Here is an 18,810-nt window from a genome sequence, read left to right as displayed (position 1 = left end):
CCGGTTGAAAAATAACGTGAACAATCTGTTTTTGCTGTAACCTAAAAGTATAAGATTAAAGCTCTGATGAAAGTATGAAAAAGGAAGAACCAAGATTTACACTGATATGTGAGTTAAAGAATGAACCTAATCATAACACATTTGATAACATGCTTGAGTAGCTTGTTTAACAAAAAAGAATCTGAAAACTGATACCTAAGTTGTCTGAATCTGTTTTTTTGTTTTCGTATCAAGCGTGAAGATTGCACTGTTGCAAGTAGGTGTGATGGTAAGGGACGTGTATGTTCCAGTAATGTTTGTATTTCTCTTTTCCAATGTCCAACCATGGCTTCATGATCCCATCGTAGTGTAATACCGCAGCTTGTTCGATGTCAACCTCTCTAACTCCTGATTCCCGACCTAACCCCATCACATGCCATCCCTTGTCCAACGCTAATGTTTGCCTATAGAAAGTTAACCAGCCTATCGGTAAGCTCCCAGCTTTCCACAATGGTCTCTTTGTTCCCTGCCAAATAAAATAAATCCCCCAAACTCTTGTTAGGTTTACAACGCCATTACACACAAGTCAGAATGACGTCTTTCATCCCCTAGATAGGCTATCTAAAACCCAATCATTATTACAACGTCTTCCATAATAATGGCGTATAAACAAATCTAAGAACCCATTCGAAAATGGCTAGTGTTAGTTAAATGAGGAGAGCAAGTCCAGTAGAGAGTGTGTATAGCGTACCAGGTTCAAGTATCTTATGTATGTAGAAGTCAGCTTCCGTCTTCTCCATTCTTCAAGATCAACTAGATTCATCCCGAATGCCCACGTGCAAGCTCTAGCACTAAATTTCCCAGCAACCCATGTGTCTGAGAAATTAATAAATGTGCTCATTGATCGAAATGAAGATTCACCTGGAAGACAAGTCTCTACAGCTCCAATCACCTTTCCTTTCATATCAATGCTCCACAGTCTACTTAAATCTCTTTGAACTACTACATCATGGTCAAAGAGTACCATCTTGTTTAAACCCGGGAATATATCCGGAAGATAGAATCGTGCGTGATTTAGGGTAGAAATGAATCTTGGGTCATTAGAGTTTTGCTTCATCAGCAATTGATCATAATCTGAAGGCAGAACATCCATATCATCAATGTTTAGGATTTGGATAGTAGCTCTACTTTGAATGTTTAGCAGAAACCACATTGAGATTGATGGGTAATTAAGAGAATCAGTCACAACATGGAAGACTATTCTTTCCGGCTCCTGCAAACAGCCATCAGAAGCCAGATTAAAAAGTGGATGAAGCTGAAGTAAATGCGACGATATAGTGAAGACACTTGAAACATAGCATATAATAAATACCAAGTAGAAATTTATATAAGAGATGCAAGGTACCTTTGAAGAAGATATCGTAGAGTTAACAACGACTGAAGAAGCCAAAACATTGTCAGAGAAGACAACATAATGATTGAAACTACGGTCGTAATAATTTTGCTGGTTAGGCATCTGCCTTTTTTCAGGTTCCAGTGAAAAGTATTCTGATGTCAGCCGCATTGAGAGGCAGTGAAGCCCTTTTGGGGTGGTCCTTGCAGCAAGCTGCATTAGATATGCTGCTTGTTTTTTCTGTGCCTGAACCTGTTCTTCTGAGTTATAATTCATGGCACGGAGTTTGGTAGCAATGGCAGGGCAATTGTTAAAGACACGACTAGCCTTGTATAACGCATTTTCCATGGGCTTCACCCTGCGAAGAGCGCTGAAAGAAACAATCATGCCAGAGGTTACTATAAGAGTCATCTTAAACAACCGAGTTTTTGTCAGTAAAAGGTTATAGTTGTAACCAGTTTCTGAATACAATCATGGTATCCTCTCCTTTTGAAGCAAGCAGTTGTGGCTTACCCCTTTGATAAATCTTTGTCCTTTGTCGCATCACCAACTGACCGTTCCAGCTCTTTCATCCGAGCTCTCAACTCCTTCACAAGTTGAGCGTTACTTCCAGGTGGAGCGAAATTCAGGTAGGCTCTAGCTTGTATAATTTTGTCTCTGATCTCCTTTGTCTTCACATCTGTCGCTCTATCGGGCTGAACCCTTGTGTTCTTCTCATCCTTAGAAAAAGGGGGATTGAAATCCGTTTTATTAGCAAGTTGATTGACTGTTGGTAGATGTTGATCCTGACACAAAACAAACAAAAAAAATTGTAATCTTGAAACATCTAATCTTAAAAAATTTGATAGACAGCAAAACTTGGCTTTTCTATTCATTAGATCAACTAATCAACATGGACCACATTGTCTTGTAATATGATACTAGGATTCAATATAGGAGTTATTTCATACCCTGAGAAATCGTCAAGTAACTTATATAAGCTGGACTTATCAAGTACATGATATCTTCAAATCGGTTGAATTTATATATACACACACACCTTTTCATCAGAGCCAACTGTCACCTTCTGTGCAACTATTACTTGTTCTTCCCTGTTTTTGTGATTATTATTACCTGCAACTCATGATGATTACTACAGATAAGAAATCTGAGGAGATGATGATATGAGAGCAAAAAAAAAGCAAGACTGAAGATATGAGCCCACCAGCATCACTTTCATTAGACGAATTATCCTTTACTAGAGAATTAAGTTCGCCATCCTTGAAGAGAATGAGTCTTGGACCCTTCAAGCCTTCTCCATCCTCCTAAATCACAAAGTAAAAAGCATTTCAACTAAAAGAATGGTCAAAAGGTTTTTAAAAAGACGACTCCCGTAACTTCTAACGTACCTGTCCAACAGCGCTAAGTCTAAGGTCATCTGTCCTGAATCTCTGCAGAATAAATGGTGTATACATGTCAGCTACAGTGTGTTGCTGGAGAACTATAAAGCATTCAAATAAAACAAGAATAATAAGATCTGAAAACTTGGCACAACTAAAGAGCATGCTGAAGATTCTCTAATCAGATTGAAAATGATAAAAACAGCGAAATCTAGAGATTGAAGACGAGGAAATCAAACTTACAATTCTGGATAAATCTTCAATAAATTCTCTACGACCTGCCAGAAAACAATCCACAATCCAAAATTAAAACAAAAAGCAAAGGCGATGGTGAAATTCATGAGATTCAATCAAAGATCAAAAGGCATCATAAAGCAATTTCAAACGATCGTCCATGTACAATAGAAGAAGGATCGGGGGGGGGGGGGGGGGGGGGGGAGAGGAAGGCTGACCAACGGGAGTGATGCTCTTAAGACGATTGGAGACGAGAATAAGCGGAGCGAAGACAGATATGGATAGCAATGAGAGGAAGAGAATCCTCTGCCATCGACGAATTTGCTTCATGAATAATCAACCGAGATTCAGCAATTCGAAAAAAAACTCTGACTATACCAATCTCATGGAAACCCTGGATCGTTCGTTCGTTAGAAGCAACAACGTTGCTGCTTGATCAACAAGCAAAAGACGATGAACAACAACTACTCCTTCTGGGATTTGATTTCTTCTAATTGGGAGATTCTTCTATTCTTCGCTTCAGTTTAGAGAGATGGAGAGATTCAGAGCTTCCTCCTCATGGCACCATCGGGGGATTTTGCTTTTATGTATTTTTTTCAATTAATAGAAAAATAAAATCATTCGTATTTTTTTAATCATTGTTTAATCATTTTATTTTAATTTCAGGTCTGTTGGTACGTACATGTCAAATGTGATTTTAGTGAGGAGGACCGAAGGAGTCAGCAAACCGAGGAGGGCAAAAGGACGAAGATCAGGTGCGGGCAGGTGTACATGTGAAGGCATGTGATTACGCCGTTGATGAAGCTGTGTAAGTAATTAATAGATGATGGGGTCTCCCTTTTTTTTGTTTCGGTATTTATTATACTAATCACCCAATCGGAAAATTACACGTCAATGGAGTTTTCTTTCTCCCCCCGTCCTATAAGACAAGAAAAGAATTTCAGTCTCACACACATATACACTATATATTAGCATGTCGGCCCAAAAGAGGAATTCCATACCCCAATTAAGGGGGTATGTTGAATTCCTACCCCAACTTTGACATTGAGCAAATCCATACATTATGTTCAATAACATTCAAATTCACGACACCAACTTGTAAAACTGTGTTGAATCATACACAAGCTGTAACGGTGTTAAGAATCCGTTAACTGCTGCTTATGTGGAAGCCACGTAAGAAACGACGTCGTTTTGAGAAATAAAAGAAAGGATTCTTTTGGCTAAAACGACGTCGTTTCTATCTTCTTCTTCCTCTTTTCTTTCTTTCCCAAATCGCGTTTCATTGTTATGTTCTCGATTTGGGGTTTCTTAAAAATTCGGGTTCTTCATACACTATCAGACACTCATCACGATCGATAATCGTTGCCAATTGAATCAATTGACCAATTGACTTATGAATGAAAATAAGAGAAGAAACAAGAGTCGGGATTTACCAACTGTAAAATTCGACGGAGACAGAGACTCTTGTTAGAAATGCAATAACTTTTGAGAGTTGCACTGGAAAAAAACTAAAAAAATGTAGGAAGAAAGAAGCGACAAACTCAGAGAGAACATCAATTAGCCAGATATCTCCACATGAAGAGAAATGTATACAGAGCGCCATCTTGAGATCAATCTCAGGAAGGGAAGTGTCATATCCGGTAACGCAGACCCTAAATATTGATTAATTCAAGGAGAGAAATAACCAAATTAGTAACATGACAAAAGGCTCTAGCTAGAAAACATATATGTTTCAGATACTACAAGAATTAGTAGTACATCCTACCAAAAAAAAAAAAATTCAGAAGGTAATAATTTATCAAAAATTTACATGTATTGTTTTATCCAAGTCGAGGGATTACTAAGATCGTGGCCAGGAAAAGGATTAACATCATCATCGGACTCTGTCGGAAAGGTTGCAGGCTTAATGATTGCAGTCGATCGTCCCAAGTCAGTTCCATTAAGTTTCAACGCCTTTTCTTCGGCAGCTCCTCCAATGAACCTCACGAAGGCAACACTGATGTAAAACGATCGAGTACAATACAAAAAAAGCCACAAAATAGAATGAGAGAGAGAGCTCTGGATTGGAAGGAAGAGAATTAATAAGAAAGCCACAAATAAAAGAAAGAAAAGGTACCTCCTGAGGATACCCGTAGCATAGTCTCTGGGAACATAACAAAATAAGATCTTTCCACAAGAAGAGAAATGTTTTGCCAACGCGAGCTCGACATAATACTCTGGCAGCAAAGTGTCATATCCCTCAACGGAAACCGTCGTGAAAGTGAAACTGCTAATTATTCAACAATTTGATTTTCATTGCATGCAGGTGGAGATAATATTTATACCAACACAGAGAACAACAACCGAAATATTTTAAAAAAAATTCCCAGAAAAAAGTAAATAATAATAATAAATTACTAACTGTAAACACAGTTTTGAGAAACTGCACTATCAGACACTCTTCACGATCGATAGTCGTTGCCAATTGAATCAATTGACCAATTGACTTATGGATGAAAAGAAGAGAAGAAACAAGAGTCGGAATTTACCAATGAAACGTGATTCGGGAAAGAAAGAAAAGAGGAAGAAGAAGATAGAAACGACGTCGTTTTAGCCAAAAGAAACCCTTTCTTTTGTTTCTCAAAACGACGTCGTTTATTATGTGGCTTCCACGTAAGCAGCCGTTAACGGATTCTTAACACCGTTACGGCTTGTGTATGATTCAACACAGTTTTACAAGTTGGTGTCGTGAATTTGAATTTTATTGAACATAATGTATGGATTTGCTCAATGTCAAAGTTGGGGTAGGAATTCAACATACCTCCTTAGCTGGGGTATGAAAATACCGATTTTCCGCCAAAAAGAAATAGCACAAATAGTTTTAAATTCATCTGAGAAAGAAAATTTAGCATAGTTTTTATATTTTCAACAAAAAGTGTTAGGTGTTACTTGTTAGGGTCCTTTAAGTTTTATAATTTTCACATAATATTGGATTAACCAGATTGCCAACTTCTTCTCTAGACAAAACAAAAGAATTATAAAACTTATGTAAATCAGTATTGACGGGTCTTTTAATTTTATTTTGCTTTTTTAACAAATAATTTATTTTTTTTTAACTATTATTTTCTTTGTGTAAAATGGTAAAGGACCTGGAGGTAGGTAAAGTAAGATGTACATCACAATTGGTTTAATAAATCATGGCAGTAAATAAAGTTATCACAAACCATATCATATATAAAGACTAGTTAATTATCATGTTAAAAAGAAAAGAAAAAAGGATGAGTTGTTTTCAATAGGTCACTGATACTGTTCTACAAATTAATTAGGATCGGATATAAATGAGTATAAAAATTACCAAAAATAATTTACAAAAACCATAATACCGAATAAAAAGAAACTTGTGTGCCACATGTAAGTATTATTTTCTTTAAGTAAGAAAATACATAGTATTTGGCTCAATAAATATATATATATATATATATAGTTAAGTCTAATTTTCTTCAAGATAATATTTTCACATTTAAAAATTCTAATTACTTAGTTTTTTTTTGTGTGTGTTCATTCCCCCTCCTCAGTTATCATCATCCAAGATTCCTTTGCTCCATTGCTTCTTGCTTGGGGAAGAACATCTAGTTGCATCAACAATAAAATTTTCATGAACCTGTTGTAATTATAAACAAATAAATAAGAGCATAGATTGTATAAGAAACATAACAATTTGACCATTATAATAATACAATTTTGTATAGTTGCACGTTGCTCAAATGAGTCCAATTCTGTAAAATAAGAACAATTTACCTTTTAAACATGGTTAGGATAATTTAATCTTATATTTGGATATAATATTTTTTTTTTGAAAACATATGAATATATTGTATTACTTAAAACTTGTTTAAAATACATTAATTACTAACCTGGATAAACTATGGTTTCGGTAGAAAGAGTAAATCATTCATCTTTTTGTCAACCCATTCACCCTGAAACAATTGAAAAGATTATATTTGATAAGAACTTAAAAAAATCTTCTGTTCAAATACTTTATAAGCATATAAAATTTAATAAAAGGAAACAGTTAGTAGTTTAACATAGAGGATATATATTTTGGAAGAATATTTAGGTAAGCCAAATTTAATAGTCTTATGATTATTTTAGCAAACGAAAGAACATAAGCAAGTGCAAAATTTTACAGTGATATAACTTAAAATAGAGACTTCTATGACTTAACTTAGTTAAGCCAAATTCTTCGTTTGATTTCATAAAGTATAGTGAGAAGCAAAGAGATGTTAGAGAAAGTAAAATGCAAAGGTTTTGTAAAATATTAATTTACGGAGTTAAGTAGAAAAGTCGTAGCCATTTTTTTTCCTCTAAAGACACTTTGTATCGTATTTAGAGGTGAGAAAATGCTTTACTCTTGGCAATGAAATAAATATACAATATCATATATCCCTATATAGAGTATAAGAAAAACTTTGTGAGCAAGCAAAACTTCATAATTTAATTATAATTGGATATAGGATTAGGAAAATATCAAATGCTAATGAAGGTAGTGATGAAATTAGTTTAGAAAATCTGTGAAAATAAGATAATTTGGAAATTAAGATCGGATATATAAACTAAGAAAGTTAACCGAATATTGATATATAAACAAAAATATTCCACAAACAACGGATATTAATTTAGCAAATATTACTAAGTCCTAGATTTTGGAAACTTATAGAATTAAATATAATCGGATAATCTTCTGATAAGATTATATCCGATTATATTTAATTCTATAAGTTTCCAAAATCTAGGACAGAAGATTATATCCGATTATTTTTAATTATATTAGTTTCCAAAATCTAGGACCTAGTAATATTTGCTAAATCAATATCCAATGTTTCTGGAATATTTTTGTTAAGCTTGTGGTAGCAGTTAATGATGATTTGATTTAATTTTTATTGTTAACATTTTATTAAATGTTAATTTTATACTATTAATCTATAATAACTACTTAATTTTATAAGTTACCAAAACTTTAGGACAAAACAATATCTTCGAAATCAATATGCTATCGTAATCGGCACAGCTCTATATATATCATATATGTTAAAACTTGGAAACTAATACTGAAAGAAATCTTGTTCCACCGTAATGTGTCTATATAAATTACCAGTTACACAAAAACCAAGTTAAAAAAAAAAAAAATCTAAATTATAAACATTTACTTAGAGAAAAAATGAAAAACTTTTTAGTCTTTCTATTTGTTTTAACTTTTTGCTTGTTTAACCATGTATCAGGCGGCGGAGTCAGGATTGCGAACGAACTTAAATTCAACAAAAATCTTTGGATGAGATGTTATTCCAAAAATGATGTTATTGGTCCAAAAATAATACCAATTGGACAAAATTATGTATATTATTTTACTATTAATTTTTTTGCTACAACTCGTTTTATGTGTACCTTGAAACAAGGACCAAACTATAAACACTATCAGAATTTTACAGCATTCAAGGTTATTAGTTATAAAAAAAACGGAGGCCTATGGGATTGGAGAGCAAGAGAAGATGGAGTTTATTTAGAGAAACTAGATCAAGATGGTGCTTTTGTTCAAGACCCAATTAATCCGCAAAAAGTATATGATTGGATAAATTAAAAGATAACATATATCTTGCAAAAAAGGTTGTATTACCATTTGTAATAAAAATAAATAAAGAAATATATCTTTTTTTTGTTGGTTTAAAATAGAGAAATATATCTTGATCTCAAGTACTTTATAAACCTTATAAAACATCATAATTTTAAGGTTTAATAAGAGGTATTTTTGATAATTGATAGATGAATAAAACATTTTTGAAAAGGATACACAAAAAATGGTATTTCTCAAAATTATTATTAACCTGCTAAAATTGATTTTTATTATTATTTTAGGTACAATGCTGAGAATGATAAAAAAAAAATATAGAAATTCATAATATTATACTTTAATCAAAAATATAAGAAAACAATACATATTAAAACACATATATGATATTTAATTAATTTAAAATGCTTAACCCTCATCTCAATTTATATACTCTGTATAAATATTCATATATCTAAGAAAGTTAGATAGAACTGAGAAATTAAAAAATCGGTTTTGAGCTATGGACCATTCATTTTCTTATAGAATTTTTGAATACTCAATAGATTTTGAGAAACAAAACAATTTATCTCACAATCTCAAGTAGCTCAATAACAAATAAGAAATCAAAATATACATTCTCTTATTATATAAATAAGAAATTTAAATATTCTGAATTATTTTTTCAACAAATAAAATTCCCACAAAATTAGGTTAATAATTTAATAAATATATAATTATTTTCATGTTTTATATTAATATGTGATACAATTGACATGTATTACAATCATGTTAACGCCTAAAATTGAAAATCAAATTTTATATAATATATACCTAAATGCGCAATGTTAAAGTTATCAAAAAAGCCTAGCTAGTTGATGTATTTTTCATCCTGTCACCAAATTTTTGATTAACTTCCCGTCAAAGCACTACTAAGTAAAATATATATGATAGGAAACAGACATCTGAACGAGTCTCATAACACTGGGTGTACATTAAAGTCGGTTTCTAGCACAATAAAGACTGGTTAAAGAGTGAAAAAATAATGGAAAAAAAAGATTTTGTATGAGGGATCCGTGCAACATGAAGAACGATATGTTTATGTTTTATTTTCTGATATCGTAATTGAAAGATATATGTATGTATAGTAGGTGTATAGAGAGTGTTTACTTTATTAGGGTCGAAAGAGAATGTTAGACTGATTTTATTGAGGTTAGATTAATCAATTAGGATGCCACATACGAAAATGCAATCTCGTATATATGTCCTCTGTTTCTTCAAAAACTCTTTCCATTACTCTATAGTCTATGCTACTAGAAATTGTGGTGTGAATATTGATATACCTTTACACTTCATTGACGCGTCAATTGAGTACATAAACTATGCAAAGAGACTCATTAGAAAAGACCCTCATCCCCGTCATACGCGACGTTTACCTAGAGATATCTCGTCCGCTGATTCGCATGTTACACTCATTAGATGTACGCCAGATTCATACCCACGCTGGAATATTTTATTCTTTCTTTTTCTCATAAGGAATATCTTAAAATACAAAATGTTACCACCATTTTCAAAACATGGATAATACATAATACAGTAGATAAGAACTTCTCACCCAAATAAATAAATAAATATTATGTGATTTAACATTTTTACAAAATTATACTTTCCAAATTAGATTAACCAGAAAAAAGAAAGAAAAAAATAGTAATATTTTGACCTAGTAATTTTCCAATAAATAACACGAAGTCCAAAAAAAAAAGAACGTCTTCGAGCACTCGTTTTTATTGTCGACGAGAGAGAGGGAGGAGCTATAGATTAGACAGAACAGAACACACACAAACAAAACCCTTGTTCCAATAAAATAAAGTGTCACATCTCTCTTCTCTTAATTTTTTAATAGACGACGACGACGACGGCCTCTTCTCTTCTTCTTTGTCCAAATCGTACGTCAAATTCTCCAATCTCTCTTCTCTTTTTACCATATCATTAATTCCGCAGATCATAACCAGCGACCGAACGAGAGAGAGATAGACGAACACATCTTCGCTTTTCGTCAACATGCAGCTCTGGGGGGAAACGTGCGAGAGTGATTGAGCCCCAATAAGATAGAAAGAGATGGTGAGTAAGGTGAAGACGGAGACGATGAGGGCATGCCTTAGCTGCCCTCTCTGCGACAATATCCTCCGTGACGCCACCACTATTTCCGAGTGCCTTCACACATGTCAGTCCAGTTCCTCAATGTTTCGAATTTCGCTCACATTTGCTTTGATTTCTTCTCAATTTGGAATCTTTATAGCTCTCAGTTTAGTTATATGTCTCTCTCTTTCTTCTTCTTCTTCTTCCTGTCGTCGTCCTATGAGTCAATGAATAGTTCTTTTGTTGACCAACAGAATATAATAGGCAATTCTGACTGCTTCAATTTCTCCTTCAATTTAACTTGGATTCAGCATTTGGTCTAGGCGATACGTATGTTAGATTGCATACATGAGCCCAGTTTTGTGATACACGTGAGACATGTTTGGGGCGGATATATGATAATACTGTGTGATGTGATTGTTGATTATGTAGGGGGCATACTTGTTAGTTTATCCCAAGTGGATGTGGGGGAGGGAAACGCATCTCACAAATTATGTGTTTTTTCATAGGAATTCATGATATTTGGTCACATTTAATACAATTCATGTTCTTTGTTGCTTATCTCTACTATAATGAAATAACTTGTAAGGTTTAATTTCCTATTGCAGTTTGCAGGAAATGCATCTATGAGAAAATTACAGAGGATGAGATAGAGAGTTGTCCTGTATGCAATATTGACCTCGGTGGCACCCCGTTGGAGAAGCTGAGGTAAAGTTAATCTTGTTCTGTGTTTCAGCTCATCAAAACTCTGTTTAGTTTTGTTTAGCAGTCATAAATTTGATTTGCTCCTTATTTCTCCTTTTCATAGACTTTGTTGGTGAGATGAATTGAATTGTATCCCCTTTAGAAAATTCATTTATGGAATGTTGTAGGAGAATTTAAAATAGGATATTTATAGGATCTCATTTGTACTTTCCTTTTTCTTACTCGTTATGTATTGATGGGAGATTTGTAGAGTCTATATGTTAAAGAAGCCACTTTTTATCCATGGTTTTAGGCCTGACCACAATCTGCAAGACTTGAGAGCCAAAATCTTTCCTCTGAAACGGAAGAAAGTGAAAGCTCCTGAAATGGTGTCCTTACCGGCAAAGAGGAAGGAGAGATCTATATCGTCTTTGGTTGTAAGCACGCCTAGGGTGTCAGCACAATCTGGAACAACAGGAAAAAGAACTAAAGCGGCAACAAGGAAAGAGTTACGTAATGGTTCTTTGGCTGAGAGAAGTGTGAAGAAAGAAGAATCTTCTGGGGATGAGCTTCTAGAGGGCATAAGCTCACCTGACACTAAGAAAAAGCAGTTAAAGAAGGTGATCACGGCAATGCTCTATTTTCTCGTATTGGTTTCATTTCGTATCTGACAAGCTCTGATTACATATTTCTTTTGTTGTGGTACACTAAAAAGTAAAGTGTAGTCCATCATTTAAGTTTGCTTTTTTTTTTTTTGTGCGCAGTCACGTAAAGAGTCATTCTCCAATAAAGAAAACAAGGATGGGGATGAACCCTGGGATTCCAAACTGGATTGGAAGCCTTTAAACTTTCTGGTTGAAGTGGCAAATAGGACAAAGCCCCCGAAGTCTTCTGCTTCTCAAGGGTCAGGCTCAAAATCTGAGCACGCACTTGCATCTCGCAATCAAACCAAAACTAAGGATCAAAAAGGCAAATGTAAAGGTGAGGATGAAAAGAGTAACAATGGTGATCCTACAACATCAGAAACAGCTACTCCTAAAAGACTGCGTAGGACTCGACGCAAACGGTCTGCAACCGCTTTTGGTGATTCAAGGAATTTGCCACAGCCAGATGAGCCAAGTGCAAAACAGGAGAACAGAAATGGTCCTGTTTGGTTCTCACTTGTGACGTCTAATGATAAGTGAGATTCTTGCTCTCATATATGAAACTTTTTTCTTTCCTTTCATAAGTGGGATTATTTCTATTCTCTTGGTATGTTGACAAGGGCTTGGTGGTTTCAGGGAAGGAGAAACTTCTTTGCCTCAGATTCCAGCAAATTTTTTGAGAATAAAGTAGGTTTCATGTCATTTTAAGTATTCTTTGTTTTATATAATCCTGTGTTGTCGCTACATCTTACATAGCAACTCGGACCTTCTGAGTGCCCTGTATTTTTTGTTATGAAGTATTCTTTTGTTCGGGAAGATAACCCGCTATCTCATTCTATGACAGGGATGGAAATATTCCAGTTTCTTTCATCCAAAAGTACCTCATGAGGAAGCTAGATATCAAGAGTGAAGCTGAGGTAAGCATCTTTATATGCGCTATGGCACGGTAGAGGATAGAACGTTTGAATGTGGAAGCTGAGTTACGGATCTGATCAGTTCTTTAATGCTAACAAGTATGGCCTGTATTTGGTTGATAATAGATAAGACATTTAATGGTTTTTGTACAGATAGAGATAAGTTGTATGGGAGAGGTGGTGATCCCGACACTGAAGCTTTACAATGTAGTGGATCTATGGATGCAGAAAAGTTCAAACCACCAACGATTTGCTGTATCGGTAGGTTCCTCTGCAAAGGATTTTATGATGGTGCTTGTCTATGCTCGGAAGCTACCGGAGTGCACCGAGTAAAGGACTTTAAATACTCTTGTTGTTTCAGTAGAAGATTCTGTGGAGACAGGGTAATCTTTTTTCTCTTCATGGATTCTCTCAAAGCATTACGAAAGAGAACGTTACTAGAACTGCAGGAGCGGTCGAATGAGTTGTGAAATTTGTACTAGTTTTTTTCTTTTCTTTTTTTGATAAATGAAGTATACACTCATGAGATGCTTTTCTATCCAAGAAAATACAAAATCTGTTTGTTCTTTCTTTGTTCTTCTACTTTGTGTCCTCTTTAGATTTGCATGTAATGTTGTTGTCACTTTCTAATGTAGTAGTTTATATGTTTAGATTGATTTCTATGCATTTTATTTGGGTGCTACATCATTTTTATGGAAGCTCTAGTTTCCAAGAATTACTGTTCAAGTGTTGACTGTGGATGACGAATGTAGAAGTGCGATGACCTTATATGAAGGCAGGAAACTACCAAATTAACAAACATAATTCTTATTTATCGAAGACAAATGGAATTCAATCATCACTATAATGTATTCTTATCGTGAGAACCATTATGTCGTGACATGATCATCGTGTTTTATTCCAAAGATCTATCAGCAGCATATTCATAACAAACATATTGTTAATGATGTTCAAAAAGGTTATACGTGTGGATTCTAATACTGTGTTTGTAATCTTTATAATCTGTGTTTCACATCAAGCCTGATGCTTAAGTATATCCAAAAGAAAAGAAAGATCAGTGATGAGTGAATTAGTCCATTTACAACATAGACGCCTCTTGGATGCCCGAGGCCAGGGTACGTACTATAGGTTGCTTTTAAGAAATGTAACCTCTATGTATGCATCATAACTATAATGAAAAACATGTTTCACTATCAGTTAAAATCAATCTCATTCGTAGACTCGTAGATCACAATATACAGTATGAAATATTTTATTAACATAGACACACCACAAAAAACAGTAAAGAGGTGAGAAACAAACTATAGAAGTTTTGGTCATCTAGGGTGGTATTCAATCAATTGATTTTGAATCAAAAAGTAATCGAAATTACAAGCTTAATGGTTCGGTTCACTCCTTGATTTGTCTAGTTTCGTATCAGCATAAATTTCATCGAAATTACCTTTCGCATTATTCGAAAACCCAAATATACCGTAATACTATCAAGAAAAATACTAGTTATGACATATCTTGCTTCAAAACCATATATCTCATTGCATAATAATCCGTTTGTCACGCTTATACAATCAACAGAAACCTCACAGAATTTTCTTGACAATGCAAAAAACATAAACGAATTTGGTCTAGTACATCACGAGTTATGATAAAATGAATCGAGCTAAAAAGCACAACAAATAATACACAAAGCATCTAAATCCACATCCACTAACTTACTCATCCCACCATCCACACTCCTTCTTTCTAAGCCGTTGATAAACATAAAATCCAACGATTCGTATTCAAACTTGGGTAAAACATAGCGATCCGCGTAGTCATTGTTTTAACCAATCAGAAGACAGAAATGAATTGCCGTCTGATACACATCTAACTATATATAAATCGGACGTTTCAGATGGTCTCATCACATTCTTCCATAATCACAAACAACACTTTCTAGATTACATTTTACGGTTTCTTGCAATCAAAAAAATCTTCCGATGACGACGAGCGAGATGGAGGTTGAGAATACTGCTACGATCGAAGTAAACAACGATGTGGAGGAGACGGTGACGGAGGCGGCCGTCGAGAAGAAGAAACCTGCAGCGAAGGTTCGCAAATCGAAGAAAGTTAAGGAAGTGAAGGAGAAGAAGGCTTCCTCCGCCGCTGCTCCGAAGAAGAGAACCGTTTCATCTCATCCTCCTTACGAAGAGGTAACTGAGATTCGATTTTAGCGTTTTGAGATTTGATTTGTAAGATTCTGAGATTTGGGAGATTGATTTTGGTGTTTGTTGTTGTTGTGATTTGTTCAGATGATTAAGGATGCGATTGTTACGTTGAAGGAGAGAACTGGATCTAGCCAATACGCGATTCAGAAGTTCATCGAGGAGAAGCGTAAGGAGCTTCCACCAACGTTCAGGAAGCTGTTGCTGCTTAACTTGAAGAGACTTGTTGCTTCTGGGAAGCTCGTCAAGGTCAAAGCCTCGTTTAAGCTTCCGTCTGCATCGGCGTTGGCTAAGTCATCATCATCACCTCCTAAGGCAGCGGCGGTACCAGCGAAGAAGAAATCTACCACCGCGGCGGTTACAACCAAGCCAAAGGGAAAGGTCACGGCGGCGTCTTCCAAATCTAAGAAACCGACGGCGGTTAAACCTAAGACAGCTGCTGCGAAGAAAGTGACTACCAAGGCTAAAGCTCAGGCTAAATCCACTGCTGCACCTAAGAGGAAAGCTGTTGCTGCGAAGCCCAAGCCTACCAAGGCAGCGAAAACGGCTAAGGTTACATCCCCGGCGAAGAAAGCTGTTGCTGTGAAGAAGACGGTGGCGACAAAGAAGAAGACCCCGGTGAAGAAGGTTGTGAAGCCAAAGACGGTCAAGTCTCCAGCAAAGAGGGCTTCCACAAGGGTGAGGAAGTGAAATTAGGGTTTCTTAGGTAGAAGAAAGGGCTAATGATAGATGGTTAGTTTTGTATAATTCAATGATCCTTTTATGTGTGACTTCTTTGCTTTTTTCTTTATCTCAGTGTTCTTTCTTGTGTAATTCAATGGCTCCTTGAACTGCTATCCTTTCAATATCATATATATAAAGATAAATCTGTTTTCATCAATTGTAGAAGAAGCCAAATCTGAGTTTCTTGCAGCCTAATTTTGTTACATACAATGGTTTACAATACAATCTCAACGTAAGACCTATTCAGCTTTTGGTGTTGTTGTTGAGATGTTGTTTTTGGTGGTGTTGTTGTTGAGATGTTGTTTAGATCGTTCTACTTTCTGAATCGAGTATTTGAGTTCTTGTTGGATGTTAAACCTTGAAGGTGAAAGAACAATGTCTTTCCAGATTGATCCTGCTTCACAAGCGGGATTGGGTTGTCTATAGAGCTCGCATATGGAGTCTGCGTTTTCGTTCAACGCTCCTACTCGTTTCAAACACTCTATCTCCACTGGATCCACTAGCAATGTCTTTTCTTTCTCTTTCCAACCTATCAGCTGTATTAAAATCACACTTCACCCTGTTAGTATTTTCTTATCTACACTAGCTAAGAATGGTCTAACTGATAAGATGTTCTTGTAGTTCTTGAATGAGTTTACTGGTTCCTATCTCAGTACTAACCTTCGGAGATCCTTCAAGCGCGTTGGTGCAGTAGAGCCTAGCATTGTCAACAAGGTTGCAGTAGGTAGGAAATGCATCCGCAAACCGTTTGTGAGATCTTAGCTGCGATCTCACCCTAACCGCTCTTCTACACATGATGGCTCTCCTACAATCTCAGCCAAAAACACTCTTGTAAGTTAAGAGACAAACTTGAAAGATAAAATAGATAGAGGGTGCTTGTACTCACCTAATGGCTCTTATAACTGCTAAGTATGCATCACACACAACTCCAACTAGCTCAATTCTATATGGTTTTCTCCTACGCCCATCCTCTTGAAGCTGTTGCCTTTCACCAATCCGTTCCCAATAGTTCTCTGTGACAACCCCATCGTCACCAACCTTGTATCCAGCTCCCATTCTATAATGGTGACGATGCACATTCCTCGCCATTGTTATTGTCTGCACCACAAAAGGTACCCATGAGAGTGTCCCATCCATGATCACATCTCTCCCTTCATTTAGGGCCGTCACTAGCAGTGATGAAGCTGCATCTGTTGATGACTGATGAACCTACTCACACAAAAAAAAATATTCAAACCTCATAGTCAATATATGGATCTACTTTTACAGTTTCTTCTGTGTTTTTTTTTCAGAATTTGATCATCATGTCTTTACCAATTCAGCTGTCTGGATCATATCGACATGGCCACGAGAGCTTAAGGCTCTGTAAATAACATCAGATTCTTTGAAAGCATCAGCTTCAATCACCACAGAGTCTGCTCCTGCCCAGAATGCTCTGAGTCCACAATGATAAACCATCTGGTTAGCTTCAACTACATATACATATATGTGTGCTAGAAAGTGATGACTACATAATGAGATAGTTCTTTACTCTTTGAGTATGTCCTTGAGCACAGTGCTCTTTCCTGCGCCCATCCCACCACCCATGAGGAGTAGAACCGGACTGCGGTCTTTGTGAGCAACTGGTGCCATAACTTCTGTACACTGTGAGTCATCCGTAGATGCGAGCCCCATTGCTTTCATTTCCTCTACCAAAGTGTTGAACACTCTTGCCACTTTCAAGTTCTTAGTCACCCTCTTAATCCTCTGCTCCCTAGATACATACATATTACACACAAAATCACATTCATCAATTACAAAAACAGAACACACGGCTTTCGATTACAAAAAAATCCTGTTTCTGTTTCTTTAGTTCCTTACCTTGTAGCTGCCATCACAATTTGCTTCAGCTTCCTCTTTGGCTCAGCGTCTGCGCTCAGTATCTGATATTCATATATGACACTGAATATATTGGTCTACAATGTGTTATAACAGGAGAAAGGATTTTTCTTTTACACAGACAAACCTGGCTAATCATGAGGTCGGCGTGGCTCCAGTGATACGCAAAGTAGCTGAGAATGCATCTTTCAAACTCCTCAACAAGTTTAATGAAGAGGGTATCAGCGTCAGGCTCTTGAGAGAAAAAGCTGTATATATCCTCTTCACAACATTCAGATTTCCTGATGTATTCTGCTGCTAACTTGCAGAGATTTGGACACTCTCTTCTGTCCTTGAATCCCATTTGCCTTGCTACGTTTCATGTCCCAAATCAGAAAGAAAGAAAAAATCGTTAACATATGATCCAAGGCATTCCTTGCTCATGGAGGGTTCATGTACTAATGTGTATGTATTAATTTTTACCAACGTAATGAGAGAATCTTTCGAGTTTTTCATGGTCTTTGTGTTTGTGAGATAATCTAAGACGAGGGATGATTTTGGAATCACGTAGCCTCCGTATACGGTAATGCACTGCGGCTGCTATCATCAAACCTACCGATGACACCACCAATATCTGCGAGTAAGTCGACGTTTTGTTGCCGTAATATTCTGTCAAAACAACAAACACATTCAGTTTCATAAGATCAGGAATAAGAAACTTAAAAAGAACCTATCAATGACCTCTCTGCATGACGATGGATTTGATTGGTGGTATTCCTAAGGATCAATTGGCAGATCTTTTGATGAAACTCAGACTGTTCGTACGTCGTCGCCATTCTTGTGTGTTGCTTCTTTTGAGTCTCATTGTGTTTTCAGTTTCCGTACTCTGTGGCGAAGATTCATGAACCTGACTTCGTTAGCACCATCCAATTCAGTCGTCTTGCGGTGCTAAAAATAGCTGAGGTGGTCTTCGGAAGCTAATTATAGGCAGAGCCTCTAACACACTATTCAACAAAACTCTTAACGAACTAGTTTACTCAAAGATGTCATTGTGCAGTGTTGTTAAATTAATGATGCAATTA

The 18,810-nt window shown here is 35.9% G+C and overlaps 4 protein-coding genes and 1 pseudogene across 8 annotated transcripts; 3 read left to right on the top strand and 2 right to left on the bottom strand.

The window, feature by feature from the left end:
* Positions 1-28: 28 nt before the first annotated feature.
* LOC104754841 (putative galacturonosyltransferase 6) lies at positions 29-3,674 on the bottom strand. Of its 4 annotated transcripts, none has more exons than XM_010477125.3 (9): positions 3,204-3,674; positions 2,995-3,029; positions 2,761-2,802; positions 2,577-2,676; positions 2,412-2,485; positions 1,886-2,157; positions 1,385-1,742; positions 731-1,252; positions 29-505 (listed from the first exon to the last, which is right to left on the bottom strand). In XM_010477125.3, exons 1-9 carry the CDS (start codon positions 3,313-3,315, stop codon positions 230-232), a joined length of 1,791 nt encoding a protein of 596 aa, XP_010475427.2. In that variant the 5' UTR covers positions 3,316-3,674; the 3' UTR covers positions 29-229. The 4 variants fall into 4 exon arrangements, with proteins under 4 accessions (XP_010475427.2, XP_087351042.1, XP_087351043.1 ...); XM_087494916.1 differs by having other exon boundaries at positions 2,323-2,485; positions 3,204-3,654; XM_087494917.1 differs by having other exon boundaries at positions 1,828-2,157; positions 2,323-2,485; positions 3,204-3,643.
* Positions 3,675-8,182: 4,508 nt separating this feature from the next.
* Positions 8,183-8,599, top strand: LOC104754840 (S-protein homolog 16 pseudogene; annotated as a pseudogene).
* Positions 8,600-10,328: 1,729 nt separating this feature from the next.
* On the top strand, positions 10,329-13,613 carry LOC104754838 (E3 ubiquitin protein ligase DRIP1). The gene is made up of 7 exons (XM_010477123.3): positions 10,329-10,790; positions 11,314-11,413; positions 11,703-12,009; positions 12,154-12,569; positions 12,670-12,720; positions 12,878-12,950; positions 13,101-13,613. Exons 1-7 carry the CDS (start codon positions 10,685-10,687, stop codon positions 13,278-13,280), a joined length of 1,233 nt encoding a protein of 410 aa, XP_010475425.1. The 5' UTR covers positions 10,329-10,684; the 3' UTR covers positions 13,281-13,613.
* Positions 13,614-14,772: 1,159 nt separating this feature from the next.
* Positions 14,773-16,028, top strand: LOC104754835 (histone H1.1). Its single transcript, XM_010477117.3, has 2 exons — positions 14,773-15,136; positions 15,236-16,028. The coding sequence occupies exons 1-2, from the start codon at positions 14,924-14,926 to the stop codon at positions 15,836-15,838; spliced, it is 816 nt and encodes a 271-aa protein (XP_010475419.1). The 5' UTR covers positions 14,773-14,923; the 3' UTR covers positions 15,839-16,028.
* On the bottom strand, positions 15,657-18,796 carry LOC104754836 (calmodulin calcium-dependent NAD kinase-like). 2 transcript variants are annotated; one of them, XM_010477119.3, is made up of 9 exons: positions 18,470-18,796; positions 18,212-18,397; positions 17,877-18,100; positions 17,732-17,793; positions 17,403-17,624; positions 17,186-17,306; positions 16,758-17,080; positions 16,532-16,676; positions 15,657-16,407 (listed from the first exon to the last, which is right to left on the bottom strand). In XM_010477119.3, exons 1-9 carry the CDS (start codon positions 18,477-18,479, stop codon positions 16,111-16,113), a joined length of 1,590 nt encoding a protein of 529 aa, XP_010475421.1. In that variant the 5' UTR covers positions 18,480-18,796; the 3' UTR covers positions 15,657-16,110. The 2 variants fall into 2 exon arrangements, with proteins under 2 accessions (XP_010475421.1, XP_087351039.1); XM_087494913.1 differs by lacking the exons at positions 15,657-16,407; positions 16,532-16,676 and having other exon boundaries at positions 16,754-17,080; positions 18,470-18,610.
* Positions 18,797-18,810: the final 14 nt, after the last annotated feature.

This window comes from Camelina sativa, chromosome 17 (genome assembly GCF_030686135.1).
Source record: "Camelina sativa cultivar CO46 ecotype springtype chromosome 17, ASM3068613v1".
Lineage (NCBI taxonomy): Eukaryota > Viridiplantae > Streptophyta > Magnoliopsida > Brassicales > Brassicaceae > Camelina > Camelina sativa.
Note: the sequence above shows the minus strand (reverse complement) of the source record. Positions and strands in the feature narration are given on the sequence as shown.